Genomic DNA, 16201 nt, shown 5'->3' with positions numbered 1-16201 from the left:
GTGTTGCCCATTCAAAATCTTTACCATAACCAGGTTCTTTGCATCATGCTCTCGTACGCCTTATGCATTTAATAGCCCTCTGTGTCTGTACTTTTATGTATTCTAGCTGATAACCGGTTCATACAGCATTACATGAACACTCAATTTCTTATATTATGGCTGGTCTGAACAACGAAAGCAATTGTTACAATCCACCTTTCATGTCTCCCCTATTGCCTCATAGATTGTAAGCTTGCAAGCAGGGTTCTCATTCCTCTCAGTATCTGTTGATCTATGTGTTTATTGTTATGCTTAATGTCTATTGTCTGTACAAGTCCCATCTAAAACGTTAAGTGCTGCGGAATATGTTGATGCTATAGAAATAAAATTATTATTATTAGATATTGTGAAACACATGCACATGTGCCTTTTTATACAGTGTATGTAAACTTCTGGTTTCATCTGTATATACATCAACTGTGTATATATATATATATATATATATATATATATATATATATATATTCTACTATATAATTGTCTAAGGGTCACTTCCGTCGGTCTGTCTGTCTTTCTGTCTGTCTTTCTGTCATGGATATTCATTGGTCGCTGCCTTTGTCTGTCATGGAAATCCAAGTCGCTGATTGGTCGTGGCAAAACGCCCACGACCATTGCCATGACCAATCAGTGACGGGCACAGTCCGGCGGAAAAATGGCCACTCCTTCCTCCCCGCAGTCAGTGCCCGCTCCATACTTCCCTCCAGTCAGCCCTCACACAGAGTTAATGGCAGCATTAATGGACCGGGTTATGCCGTGGTGTAACGCACTCCATAACACAGCTATTAACCCTGTGTGACCAACTTTTTACTATTGATGCTGTGTATGCAGCATCAATAGTAAAGAGATCTAATGTTAAAAATAATAATAATAAAAAAAAAAAGTTATTCTCACCCTCCGACGTGCATCCTCTCCTCGGCAGTGCAAGCGGCAGGTTTCGGTGGCAAGGATGCTATGCGAGAAGGACCTTCCATGACATCACGGTCATGTGACCACGACGTCATCACAGGTCCTGCGCTCATCCAACCCTGGGACCGGAAGCTGCCGCGTGCACCGCACACAGGCGACAGGACTACAAGGGGCCCTTGGAAGGTGAGTATGTTTATTTTTTATTTTAAGTCTTTTTTAACCTGTTGCATACGTGTCTGGGCAATATTATACTACGTGTCTGGGCAATATACTACGTGACTGGCCAACATACTACGTGACTGGGCAATATACTACGTGGCTGGGCAATATACTACGTGGACATGCATATTCTAGAATACCCGATGCGTTAGAATCGGGCCACCATCTAGTATATATATATTACTGTATAAATACACAGATATATATATATATATATATATATATATATATATATATATATATAACTTTATATTTCAGTTCTTCAATGCAGTACAAAAAGTGAAACTTGTATATTATAGAGTCATTACAAACAGAGTCATCTATTTCAAGTATTGGTTTCCATAAATGTTGATGATTATTGTTTACAGCCAATGAAAACCCAAAAGTCATTATCTCAGTAAATTGGAATAATTACCAAAAAACACCTGCAACGGCTTCCTAAGCATTTAACCCCTTCAAGACATTGCCCTTTTCCGTTTTTGTGTTCTCGTTTTTTGCTCCCTTCCTTCCCTGAGCCATAACTTTTTTAGTTTTCCGTCAATATGGCCATGTGAGAGCTTGTTTCTTGCAAGACAAGTTGTACTTTTGAACGACATCACTGGTCTTAGCATGACGTGTACTAGAAAATGGTAAAAAAAAATTCCAAGTACGGTGAAATTGCAAAAAAGTGCAATCCCACACTTGTTTTTTGTCTGGCTTTTTTGCTAGGTTTACTAAATGCTAAAACTGGCCTGCCACTTTGATTCGCCAGGTCAGTACGAGTTCATAGACACCAAACATGTCTAGGTTACATTTTATCTAAGTGGTAAAAAAAAGTTCCAAACTTGCGGAATTTTCCAATACCAATCTCTATTTTTCGTGATCTGGGGTCAGGTGAGGGCTTATTTTTTGCATGCCGAGCTGACGTTTTTAATTATACCATTTTGGTGCAGATATGTTCTTGTGATCGCCCGTTATTGCATTTTAATGCAATGTCGCGGCGACCAAAAAAACGTAATTGTGTCATTTCGATTTTTTTTTTCGCTACGTTGTTTAGCGATCAGGTTAATCCTTTTTTTTATTGCTATATCGGGCGATTCTGAACGCGGCGATACCAAATACGTGTAGGTTTAATTTTTTTATTGTTTTATTTTGAATGGGGCGAAAGGGGGGTGATTTAAACTTTTTCTTTTTTTTTTTTTCATATTTTTTTAAAAAAAAAATTTTTTTACTTTTGCCATGCTTCAATAGCCTCCATGGGAGGCTAGAAGATCGCATAGCCTGATCGGCTCTGCTACATAGCAGCGATCATCATATAGCTCCTATGTAGCTGAATTACAGGCTTGCTATGAGTGCCAACCACAGGGTGGCGCTCACAGCAAGCCGGCATCAGCAACCATAGAGGTCTTAAGGAGACCTCTGGTTCCTATGCTGACACATCGCTGACCCCCGATCATGTGATGGGGTCGGCGATGCGCTCATTTCCGGCCGGATGGTCGGAAGCGCTGGTTAAATGCCGAATTTGACAGCAGCATTTAACTAGTTAATAGCGACGGGTGAATCGCGATTTCACCCGCCGCCATTGTGGGCACATGTCAGCTGTTCAAAACAGCTGACATGTGCCGGCTTTGAGGTGGGTTCAGCGCCAGAGTCCACAACAAAGCAGGGGATCCAACCTCCGCAGTAATAATACGGTGGAGGTCATGAAGGTGTTAAAAAGGTTCCTTAGCTTGTTTTATAGGCTCCACAATCCTGGGGAAGACTGCAAACTTAACAGATGTCCAGAAGGCAGTCATTGACACTCCACAAGGAGGGTAAGCCACAAAACGTCATTGATAAAGAAGCTGGCTGTTCACAAAGTACTGTAGCCAAACATATTAATGGAAGGTTGGGTGGAAAGAAAATGTGTGGTACAAAAAGGTGCCCAAGCAACTGGGATAACCACAGCCTTAAAAGGATTGTTAAGAAAAGACCATTCCAAAAATATCGGGGAAATTCACAAGGAGTGGACTGCTGCTGGAGTCATTACGTCAAGAGCCACAACAAACATCAGTATCCAGGACACGGGATACAAGTGTTGCATTCCTTGTGTCAAGCCACTCATGGCCAATAGACAACACCAGAAGCGTCTTCCCTGGGCCAAAGAGTAAAAGAACTGGACTGTTGCTCAGTGGTCCAAGGTGTTATTTTCAGATGATAGTAAATTTTGCCTTTAACCCCTTTCTGACATATGACGTACTATCCCGTCGAGGTCGGGTGGGGCCGTATGACCACTGACGGGATAGTACGTCATACGCGATCGGCCACGCTCACGGGGGGAGCGCGGCCGATCGCGGCCGGGTGTCAGCTGCCTATCGCAGCTAACATCCGGCACTATGTGCCAGGAGAGGTCACGGACCACCTCCGGCACATTAACCCCCGGCACACCGCGAGTAAACATGATCGCGATGTGCCTGCGGTATAGGGAAGCATCGCACATGGAGGGGACTCCCTGTGGGCTTCCCTGAGACCCCCGCAGCAACGCGATGTGATCGCGTTGCTGCGAGGGTCTCTTACCTCTCCTCCCTGCAGCAGGCCCGGATCCAAAATGGCCACAGCATCCGGGTCCTGCAGGGAGGGAGGTGGCTTACCAAGTGCCTGCTCAGAGCAGGCGCTTGGTAAGCCTGCAGTGATGTAAGTCAGATCGCTGATCTGACAGAGTGCTGTGCAAACTGTCAGATCAGCGATCTGTGATGTCCCCCCTGGGACAAAGTAAAAATGTTAAAAAAAAATATTTCCACATGTGTAAAAAAAAAAAAAAAAATTCCTAAATAAACAAAAAAATATATATTATTCCCATAAATACATTTCTTTATCTAAATAAAAAAAACAATAAAAGTACACATATTTAGTATCGCCGCGTCCTTAACGACCCAACCTATAAAACCATCCCACTAGTTAACCCCTTCAGTAAACACCGTAAGAAAAAAAAAACTAGGCAAAAAACAACGCTTTATTATCATACCGCCGAACAAAAAGTGGAATAACACGCGATCAAAAAGACGGATATAAATAACCATGGAACCGCTGAAAACGTCATCTTGTCCCGCAAAAAATTAGCCGCCATACAGCATCATCAAAAAAATAAAAAAGTTATAGTCCTGAGAATAAAGCGATGCAAAAATCATTATTTTTTCTATAAAATAGTTTTTACCGTATAAAAGCGCCAAAACATAAAAAAGTGATATAGATGAGATATCGCTGTAATCGTACTGACCCGAAGAATAAAACTGCTTTATCAATTTTACCAAACGCGGAAACGGTATAAACGCCTCCCTTAAAAGAAATTCATGAATAGCTGGTTTTTGGTAATTCTGCCTCACAAAAATCGGAATAAAAAGCGATCAAAAAATGTCACGTGCCCGAAAATGTTACCAATAAAAATGTCAACTCGTCCCGCAAAAAACAAGACCTCACGTGACTCTGTGGGCTCAAATATGGAAAAATTATAGCTCTCAAAAATGTGGTAATGCAAAAAATATTTTTTGCAATAAAAAGCGTCTTTCAGTGTGTGACGGCTGCGAATCATAAAAATCCGCTAAATAACCCGCTATAAAAGTAAATCAAACCCCCCTTCATCACCCCCTTAGTTAGGGAAAAATAAAAAAATTAAAAAAAATTATTTATTTACATTTTCCGGCTAGGGTTAGGGCTAAGGCTACAGTTAGGGTTGGGGCTAAAGTTAGGGTTTGGATTACATTTACGGTTGGGATTAGGGTTGGGATTAGGGTTAGGGGTGTGTCTGGGTTAGAGATGTGGTTAGGGTTACCATTGGGATTGGGGTTAGGGGTGTGTTTGGATTAGGGTTTCAGTTATAATTGGGAGGTTTCCACTGTTTAGGCACATCAGGGGCTCTTTAATCACCACACACAATGCAGATTAATCCCATAAAAGTTTACCTTTATTAATATATAATAAAATCAATAGATCGAAACAGGTACAAAAGGGCACAGATATGAAGAATACAACACTAAGTGGCAGTACATAAAAAGGGCCCAAGGTACCACCCACAGCCGAAGCATACCATACTCAAATTATATAGGACATCAATCCATAAATATGGGCAACAGATATACAAAGTGCTGGTACTATGACCCGATATCCAAAAAGGCAAAGAAGTGTAACAGAGCAGTATAACGCACATTACCTGGTATACTCAGCAGTGGGGGACCCAGAGCCCACCCCATCAGCCCACAACACAACAGGGGCTCTCCAAACGCGACATGGCGTCCGATCTCAATTCCAGCCAATTCTGCGTTGAAAAAGTTAAACAATGCTCCTTCCATTCCGAGCTCTCCCGTGTGCTCAAACAGGGGTTTACCCCAACATATGGGGTATCAGCGTACTCAGGACAAATTGGACAACAACTTTTGGAGTCCAATTTCTCCTGTTACCCTTGAGAAAATACAAAACTGGGGGCTAAAAAATAATTTTTGTAGGAAAAAAAAAGATTTTTTATTTTCACGGCTCTGCGTTATAAACTGTAGTGAAACACTTGGGGGTTCAAAGTTCTCACAACACATCTAGATAAGTTCCTTGGGGAGTCTAGTTTCCAATATGGGGTCACTTGTCTTGTTTCTACTGTTTAGGTACATTAGGGGCTCTGCAAACGCAATGTGACGCCTGCAGACCATTCCATCTAAGTCTGCATTCCAAATGGACCTGTGAGTCTATACATTTTCTATATGTATTGTACTTTGCATTCAGGATAGATATTATTAATCCAGATGCTTCTGTATCTGATGGTACTATATATTGGCATATAATTATCACTCCTTGGCAGCTACTATTACCAAAGGCTGTACAGCCATTTTTCTGCATAGAGGACATGGCTTTGTAGTGGCAGCTATTTTGTATTGTAATTCTCCATTTGTTTGTGTATATGTCTATGTGTAATCAATAAAATATACAATTTTTATCCTTTATTGGCATATGCTTCCGTTGTGGTTTGTAGGAGTATATATATTGGAAGTGCCTCTGTTAGGCCTATAAATTTTGGGTTGTCTATAAATATTCTGTACTTTGTTTACAGTTAGTCTTGGCCAGTATGGACACTCAAGCCAGAGAATTGAATTGGCTATCTTGCATGGATACTGTTTTTAATGGAGATGCAATACAAAATGTTTCAGTGGAAAATGGTAGTAAATTGGATTTGAAAAACTCTATTAAATATCGACTAATGAAAAGGACACGGACATGGTGGAACAAGGCCTCATTAGACAGGTATTTGGCCAAAGGATTAATTCCAAGAGGCCTGCGAGTGAAAATTATGCCATCCTTTGTGGTAGAGGATACTATGTTTAAAACTAAATGGGAAGAAGCTTGTAACAATTGCTCCAAGTCTCTTATAGAACTTTTAATTGGTAACAACAAAAAAAGTCTGGACAGATTTGATGTGGAAATTGAGAGCACTCGCGTTAAATTGTCCGAAACTCTTACCACTGTAGAGATGGAGACCCTTAATAAGGACATTGAGAATCAATTTCAGATCTGGGAAAAAGAAGTCAAGGATTTGAAAATGAAAAAATTCCAAAGGGATCTTCAAGATCTTAAAAGTGGAACAGTCTACAGATGGCAAACTGCTGTGACAAGGAGCCATGAGATGACGAGGACCTCATCTTTCTCATCTATATCATCCAGAAAGGAAGATAATGATGGTAGAACTGGCAGTCGGTTCTATAATTAGAGACGCAATACTAACTAAAGAAGAGGAAACAATTATAAAAAAAAGGAGAAACGTAGAAATGATCCATCGACGTCTGGGATACCAGTAATTAATTTATCTGATCACAAACTTACTGAAGCACAGGTGGAGGTATTGAGCCTGGGCCTAAGTTTTTCACCCACTGCTTCATTTGATTTTTTCTCAGCATTAAAAGATTTAAATTTATTTGCACGCAAACTTGTCCTAAAAAGACTCTACGAGAAACCAAATCTGGGCGAAGTTTGGACAGAGAGGGAACTAGAAGCTATTGCCACTCTTGAGGAACTTAGTAATGAACAGGAACCAACAGTGAGTATAAATAAATTTGTGCCTCCTATCCCTAAAAAATTCCCTCCTATGAATCTTTACCCTAATATTGAGCTTTTCGTTAAAATGGTAACTAATGAATTCCATAAAATATCACCTAGGATAAATAATGATAATCTTTCCTGGTGTCAGAGGAAAGCCTTAAAGGAATTGAGAGATTTAAAGGGAATAGTGATAAAATCGGCAGATAAAAGAGGGAATATGGTGGTGTTACCTGTTGGATTATATGAGAAAGAAGCTTTGAGGCAATTGAGAGATCCAGCTCATTATAAAAGATTGACCTTTAATCCAACTTCAAAATTTGTAGGTGACCTGCAGAGAATCCTGGAAGAAGCTTTTCAGAATGGAATTATTATGAAACAAATCAGAGATAATTTGATACCTACCTACCCAAAGATGGCGTGCATCTACTTTTTGCCTAAAATCCACAAAAATTAAAATAATCCACCTAGGCGTCCAATCGTATCAGGCAATGGCAGCCTTTGCGAAACAGTTGGTAAGTACCTTGAATTTCATCTTAAACCTTTGGTCCATACGTTACCATCTTACATTAGGGACACTGGAGATTTCCTGTCAAAAATTGAAGGCATACCAATGGAGGAGGATATGTGGTTCGTAACCTTTGATGTAGAGTCTCTTTACACCTCCATCCAACACAAAGACGGAATACAAGCAGTAAAAACCTTCTTATCCATGACTGATTATAGTATTGAGGTTATTCGTTTTTTGATTACTCTTCTTGAATTTGCTTTGACGCATAATTTTTTTTATTTTTAAAGAAACCATCTACTTGCAAAGCCAGGGTACAGCTATGGGGGCATCTTTTGCCCCCTCATACGCTAATTTATTTTTAGGTCTATGGGAGAGAACCATATTCTTCACTAGACCTGTTGATTTAATTGAGAAGGTCCTATTCTGGGTACGGTTCATTGATGATATTTTTCTGATTTGGCAGGGCTCAGAACAGGACCTTCTCTTATTTCTGGAAATCCTTAATAACAACGGGATTAATGTGAAACTTACATGCAAGTATAGTCAGAGTAATTTAGAATTTTTAGATGTCATGGTAAAGAAGGGTGTCAATGACTGCATTGAGACAAATGTATTCCGGAAGGATACTGCTGTAAACTCGTTACTACATGCATCATCAGCACATCCCAGACCATTGATAAATGGTATACCAACAGGTCAGTTCCTGAGGATCAAAAGGATATGCTCCAGTGAAGAATCATTCAACGAAGAAGCTGATGCTTTGACTACAAGATTTGAAAATAGAGGCTATTCCAAACGTAGCATCAAAAGGGGAAGGAAGAGAGCTATTCAGGCTAAGAGAGAGGATCTACTACAAACCAAAACCAAACCGCCATCAGATCAAGTGGTGAGATTTATATCGACATTTAGTGACAAGGGCCTGGCCATGAAACAAGCACTGGACAAGTATTGGCCTATGCTAAAAATGGACAAAACACTTGCTAAATATCTGAATGACCAGCCTTCAATTACATATAGAAGAGCTAAAAATCTAAGAGACTTATTGGTTCATAGTTATCACTCAGGTCAAACCCCGGAAAAAGCCTTTGGATCCAAGGGCCCAAAATGGGGTTTTTCCCCTGCAATGATTGCATAGCCTGTCCAAATATGTCTCGAGCCAGCGACTTTGTATACAGTGATGGCACCCAGACCTACACAATCACCCAACACATTACGTGTAACAGTGTTGGTGTGGTCTACTACGCCACCTGTCCCTGTAAGAAAATATACATTGGGCTTACGTCAAGACCCCTAAAAATATGGGTAAGAGAACATTATAGAGATATTGTAAACTCAAAGGATGTTGAGGACACATCAATATTGAAACCCGAACCCAGGCATTTTAGAATGAAACATGAGTGCAATGCCAAACTCTTAAAGGTTATAGGCATTGATAAGGTTCATATTGGTCAAAGGGGTGGTGATTGGCACAACAATCTAGCCCAGTTAGAAGCTAGATGGATTTCCAGGATAAATTCGGTACAGTCATATGGGCTTAATGAGATCCTGAGTTTTGCCTCCTTACCATTTTCCGCATTTTAATTGTTAGGTGTTTTATTTTATTGTTTGTCCTTATTTTAATCTGTTTTTATACTCATTCTAATAATTTTTGTTATCATTTTAGTATCATCTTACACGTCTCTTCTCATTATCACTGAAGTGGCTTTTTGAATTTGAGGAGTTAGGCTACGTTCAGACTAGCGTTGTGCGCCGCTGCGTCGGCGACGCAACGCACAACGCACGCAAAAACGCGGCAAAACGCACACAAAAACGCTGCGTTTTGCGACGCGTGCGTCGTTTTTTGCCGAAAATCGGACGCAAGAAAAATGCAACTTGTTGCGTTTTCTTGGTCTGACGCTTGCGGCAAAAAAGACGCATGCGTCGCACAACGCAACAAACAAAAACGCATGCGTCCCCCATGTTAAACATAGGGGCGCATGACGCGTGCGTCGCCGCTGCGTCGCCCGACGCTAACCCGACGCACACTAGCACAACGCTAGTCTGAACGTAGCCATACTGACTGGGGAAAAAAAATTTTTTACCAGCAAGACATCTATCTTGGGAGAAACCTGTGGATATCGCTTTGGGATGGCCCAGGAATATCAAGCAGATCTGTTCACCTTGACCTGATATTTTAGAGCACTGCACTTTTTTTCACTTATTATTTATGTATTGCTATTTTATTATTGTATTTCATCTCATTTTGTGGGATATGTATGATAATGTAATTATTTTTGTTTCTGGTTACTGTATGTGTTTTCATATTAGTAACCTGCACATATATAATTGTGTGCACTTATTACTCACTGGAGGCTGAAAGAATCTCTTATGTGTAGATTTTTTAGGTTATTTACGGTTTTTAAATAAACTGTTTCTTTTTTACATATTAATATAGGCACGGTTATTTTATTTACTATCCATATATATTTGTACATTCCATCACGTATTTTTATATGGCAAGATCTGGGTATTAAATCTATTTCTTCACATATAAGTGCGGCACATTTCCCTTCCTGTGGCCATATTAGAGTGATTACGGTCAACTCCCCTCCTTCCTCTTCATACTAGCGGTGTGCGCTTCCCGAGTCCCCGGCTGGTGAGTCTCCATAGCGACGCGTCCTGTTCGTTGACTGTACCGCCTCCCTCTCTGACGCGTCGGTGTGGGATGTGGACAGGTGACGTGAGACGCCGGCCTGTGATGACGTCACGTCCGGTTTCAGACAACGGAAGCGCCGCACACATGCCGCTGCCACCACTGATTTTTAAGGTATATAAGGACGTTATTGACATCTCCCACTCATACTAAACTCCCCCAAGGAAGAAGCTAAACGCGAAACGCGCGTCAGGGTCCGCGCTGATACACAGGTCATGTATCATTTTCCTACCTGAGCCTTTTCTTATTATAAGCTATACTATGCTTTATTGCTGATATTGGCGGTCAACATTGTTTTGTCACTTGGCACTTTATTCCTTCTCTGCCCTTATTGAGGATAGCATTGTCTCCTGTATATTTGCACTTTAATTTATAAATATGGGTTATACATGAAATATAACTATTGTCACTAGGCACTTTATTTGCATCTTATCTGGGGCCTGCGCTGTCCTCTATGGGTCTATACTTTTTTAGCATCCATTGAGTAATGATAATATTGGTTGTATTAGTTGCATAGTTGTAGTTGTATTGGTTGCATTAGGTTGTGATTATATATATTACTTTTTATCTACTGTATTCAGAACTGTGTGATATATTTCCATATATGCACCTGTGAATCTATACATTTTCTATATGTATTGTACTTTGCATTCAGGATAGATATTATTAATCCAGGTGCTTCTGTATCTGATGGTACTATATATTGGCATATTATCACTCCTTGGCAGCTATTATTACCAAAGGCTGTACAGGCATTTTTCTGCATAGAGGACATGGCTTTGTAGTGGCAGCTATTTTGTACTGTAATTCTCTGTTTGTTTGTGTATATGTCTATGTGTAATCAATAAAATATACAATTTTTATCCTTTATTGGCATAAAATACCAATACCTGGTTTAAAAACAACAGTATCACTGTGCTTGATTAGCCAGCAAACTCACCTGCCCTTAACCCATTAGAGAATCTATTTGGTATTGTCAAGATGAACATGAGAGACACCAGACCCAACAATGCAGACGAGCTGAAGGCTGCTATCAAAGCAACCTGGGCTTCCATAACACCTCAGCAGTGCTTAAGGTTGATCCCATCCATGCCAGGTCTCATTGATGCAGTAATTGATGCAAAAGGAGCCCTGACCAAGTACTGAATGCATTTACTGAACATACATTTCAGTAGGCCAAGATTTCATATTTTAAAATAATTTTTCAAGCTGGTGGTATAAAATATTCTAATTTACTGACATAATGACTTTTGGGTTTTCATTGGCTGTAAGCCGTAATCATCAACATTAACAAAAATTAAAAAATGAAATAGATCACTCTGTTTGTAATGACTCTATATGATATGAGTTTAACGTTTTGTATTGGAAAACTGAAATAAATTCACTTTTTGATGATATTCTAATTTTGTGAGAAACACCTGTATGTGCTAAAATGTAAAAAGAAGATACTGATATTTATTTTACTATTTATAACATCCATTAATATTAACTTACCTTTCTTTTAATACCGATAGCAAGATACATGTTTTGTAACACCAATTTTTCTTGCTTGAGTTCATTTTGTGCAAGGCGTTCACTTTGTGCATGATGTTCATTTTCTGAACAAAATAATGCAAATTGAGAGACATTTAAGTGGTTTGTGAGTTAACTCTCATGAGGTCAATGATCAATTACAATTATTATGGTCAAATATGCACTTACAATAGTTCATTTTTTATTAATGCAAAATATAAACTATTAACCGGCTTACCAAACCATTCTAAGAAAAATATATTTATATTATGATCTCAATTAAGCCTACAACTTGCAGTAACCACCGATCCACCAAACCACTGCACGACCAGCTCTACCCTCACCTATTGTATCCTCACCCATCCTTTGCAGATTGTGAGCCCTCGCGGGCAGGGTCCTCTCTCCTACTGTATCAGTTGTGACTTGTATCGTTTAAGATTATTATACTTGTTTTTATTACGTATACCCCTCCTCACATGTAAAGCGCCATGGAATAAATGGTGCTATAATAAAAAATAATAGTAATAATAATTCAGTTATTTATGCAAATGCAAAATAGATGAATACTAATCTGAAAAAAAATATCAGAAACAAAACTTGTTAATACTATCATATTACAGTAAGCGAATCTCTCATATACAAAACCCCCAAAGCACAAAATGCATGCAGAAAAAATTAAATTAACAGATTCTTCTCTAGTTTCAGTTTGGGTCGTAGGTCACCACTAACATGACATACAGAGGTACTGTAACTACATAACATGAGGAGGTAACTGTAGTGCATTCTAGCTGTACAGATAGTCCAGCTCCTCAAGGATTACACATTGTGACGACACAGAATTTAATGTTAATTATCCAGATGTCTATTTTCAGTAAGCCAGGAGGCATAAACTGTAGTGATGAGCGAGTGTACTCATTGCTCGAGTTTTCCCGAGCACACTCGGGTGATCTCTGAGTATTTGATAGTGTTCGGAGATTAAGTTTTCATCGCCTCAGCTGAATGATTTATAGCTATTAGCCAGGCTGAGTACATGTGGAGGTTGCCTGGTTGCTAGGGAATCCTCACATGCAATCAAGCAGACTAGTAGCTGTAAATCATTCAGCTGCGGTGATGAAAACTTAATCTCTGAACACTAACAAATACTTAGAGATCACCCGAGCGTGCTTGGGAAAACTCGAGCAACGAGTACACTCGCTCATCACTAATAAACTGTTATCTATACATTGACTTTTGAATTTATGTGTTACTTTCTTCTGTTGGTCAAGAGTCTGAAATGTTGACTCTTCTTGTAGGTTACATTGGTATTTGTAGACTGAGGAATAGTTGTAATGTACCCTTTATAAAGGCTTCTACGGTTTATTGTACTGTTATCTTTCCAAGACAAGGATGCAGGGTCACTGAACAATGATGCTTGTTAATATGTTGATTACACAGCTAGTTTGTTGACTTGCAAACATTGGAGGATAAACTATAAATAATCAAACAATGCGGGTTAAGCTCATCACTCCTTCCCTTTGACCTGTGGTTAATGACTTGAAAGACAACAGTTGTGAACTATAAAAAGTTGATAGTCCTCTGTACCAAGATATACAAACATTCAAGAGATCCAAAGATCCTGAGACTCTTTACAAAACTAGTCAGGAACACTCTACAACACAGCTGGCAACATGGCTATATCACGAGGGACAAGATGTCATCGTAGGGGACCACGGACAGAGCAGGAAGAACACAGATTTGCTCCATTGACCATCGATGAAACCTGAGAGACGTCTTTAGAGGGAATCTGTCACCTCATTTTGGGCCTATAAACTGCGGCCACCGCCATTAGGGGTTTATCTACAGCATTCTGTAATGCTTTAGATAAGCCCCCGAAGTAACCTGAAAAATAAGAAAAACAAGTTAGATTATACTCACCCGGGGGTGTTCGGGTATGGTCCCGGTCCGATGGGCATCTGTTGTGAATTCTGTTGTCAAGCTCCCTCCTGTGGTCATGAATGGTACTTCGGCTGGTTCTGTCCATGGGCTTCCTCTGGTGGTTGTGAGTGGGGCTGCGGCTTCTGAGTTTCCTTCCACAGGTGACGAGGTTAATTCGTTAGCTGGCTGCTCTATTTAACTCCACTTAGATCATTGCTCCATGCCACCTGTCAATGTTCCAGTATTGGTCTGTTCGCTCCTGGATCGTTCTTGTGACCCGTCTTCTCCAGCAGAAGCTAAGTTCCTGCTTGTTTTTCTCTTGTTTGCTATTTTTCTGTCCAGCTTGCTATTTTGATGTTTGTCTTGCTTGCTGGAAGCTCTGGGACGCAGAGGGGCGCCTCCGCACCGTGAGTCGTGCGGAGGGTCTTTTTGCGCCCTCTGCGTGGTTTTTTTTTGTAGTTTTTGTGCTGACCGCAAAGTCTCCTTTCCTATCCTCTGTCTGTTCAGAAAGTCGGGCCTCTCTTTGCTAAATCTATTTCATCTCTGTGTTTGTGATTTTCATCTTAACTCACAGTCATTATATGTGGGGGGCTGCCTTTTCCTTTGGGGAATTTCTCTGAGGCAAGGTAGGCTTTATTTTTCTATCTTTAGGGCTAGCTAGTTCCTTAGGCTGTGACGAGTTGCATAGGGAGCGTTAGGAGCAATCCACGGCTGTTTCTAGTGTGTGTGATAGGATTAGGGATTGCGGTCAGCAGAGTTCCCACGTCCCAGAGCTGGTCCTGTATTATTGTAACTATCAGGTCTTTCCGTGTGCTCTTAACCACCAGGTCCATTATTGTCCTAACCACCAGGTCATAACAGGCATCGCAGGTCCAGGTCAGGTGCCTCCCATCTTCATACGATGTCATCCTCTTCTCTTCTTCTGTCGCGGCTCCTGCTCAGGCGTAATTATCTGTCCTGTTGAGGGCAGAGCAAAGTACTGCAAAGCGCAGGCACCAGGAAAAGTCAGAGAGGCACAGCGCCTGCGCATTGTAGTACTTTACGCTGCCGTCAACCGGTCAAATCAGTACGCCTGTGCAGGAGCCACAATAGAAGCAAGGGGGATGAAGATCGGAAGCGCCAGACCTGCGATGCCCATCAGACCCGAACAAAACCAGGACCACCCATGGGTGAGTATAATCTAACTTGTTTTTCTTATCTTTCAGGTTACATCAGGGACTTTTAAATAGCATTACAGAATGCTGTAGATAAGCCCATAATGGGGGTGGCCGCAGTTTATAGGGCCAAAATGAGGTGACAGATTCCCTTTAATAATCCAAGTTGGGACTATCAGGTCACCTAGCTACATATCTCACTGCTTTAGGTTAGCTTCCTAAGCTTGTCGTTACCTCCTCTCTGTAGGTGCCTGCCAAAATCGGAGTGCCACTGGTGAGGGTAGTCGGCCCTGGAAGTGGCTCTAATCCCCGCAACTCAGTGGAAGGGCAGTCTCTAATTTGCACATCTTGGGTTTTTGCTGGGACTGTTCTATAGGATCCCTTCTTCAGAAATGTGGTGACGCCGCGTCCCAGTGTCCACAGTGAGCAGAGGTGAGAGCATCACCGGTTTCCCTGTGGCCATTTTCCTGAAGCCGTGGGCCGCCGGAGGCTTCAGGAAAATGGCTGCTGGAGGCCGTGCATGTGCAGATTGAGATCTCGGCGGCCATTTTCCTGAAGCCGAATGCCACCGAGATTTCAATCAGCGCATGCGCGGCCATTTTCCTGAAGCCTCCAGTGGCCCACGGCTTCAGGAAGATGGCCTCAGGGAAACTGGTGATGCACTCTGCTCACTGTGGACACCGGGCCGTGCCAAGACATTTCAGCTGCCAGCATCCTGAAGAAGAGACCCTGCTTAGGTGCACTCGGCACCGCCCACTGCCGCACTTCTGCCGCAACCTCCCTTGGTAAGCCGGCGTTCGCACCATAAGACGCACCTCCCATATTCCTTTCAAGTTTTTTGGGGGAAAGTGTCTTATAGTCTGAAAAGTACGGTCATATATATATATATATATATATATATATATATATATACTGTATATATATATATACATATACATACATATATATACAAAGTTACGTCCATATATATTTGGACAGAAACAACATTTTTCTAATTTTGGTTATAGATATTACCACAATGAATTTTAAACAAAACAATTCAGATGCAGTTGAAGTTCAGACTTTCAGCTTTCATTTGAGGGTATCCACATTAAAATTGGAGTTTCAGCTCCTTAACATGTGCCACCCTGTTTTTAACCCCTTTACCCCCAAGGGTGGTTTGCACGTTAATGACCGGGCCAATTTTTACAATTCTGACCACTGTCACTTTATGAGGTTATAACT

General features: G+C 40.9%; 1 protein-coding gene across 5 annotated transcripts in view; it reads right to left on the bottom strand.

Moving 5' to 3' along the window:
- Positions 1 to 16201, bottom strand: part of STAT1 (signal transducer and activator of transcription 1) — a 1428390-nt gene that overhangs the window by 1043207 nt on the left and 368982 nt on the right. For all 5 annotated transcript variants that reach the window (XM_069733810.1, XM_069733808.1, XM_069733811.1 and 2 more), the window contains exon 7: positions 11892 to 11995. In XM_069733810.1, coding sequence (XP_069589911.1) covers positions 11892 to 11995 — 104 coding nt within the window. The remainder of the gene's footprint in view (positions 1 to 11891; positions 11996 to 16201) is intronic.

The sequence above is a fragment of the Ranitomeya imitator genome, chromosome 7 (genome assembly GCF_032444005.1).
Source record: "Ranitomeya imitator isolate aRanImi1 chromosome 7, aRanImi1.pri, whole genome shotgun sequence".
NCBI classification, from domain to species: domain Eukaryota; kingdom Metazoa; phylum Chordata; class Amphibia; order Anura; family Dendrobatidae; genus Ranitomeya; species Ranitomeya imitator.
The sequence above is the reverse complement of the archived record's forward strand: the minus strand, read 5'-3'. Positions and strand labels throughout refer to the sequence as shown.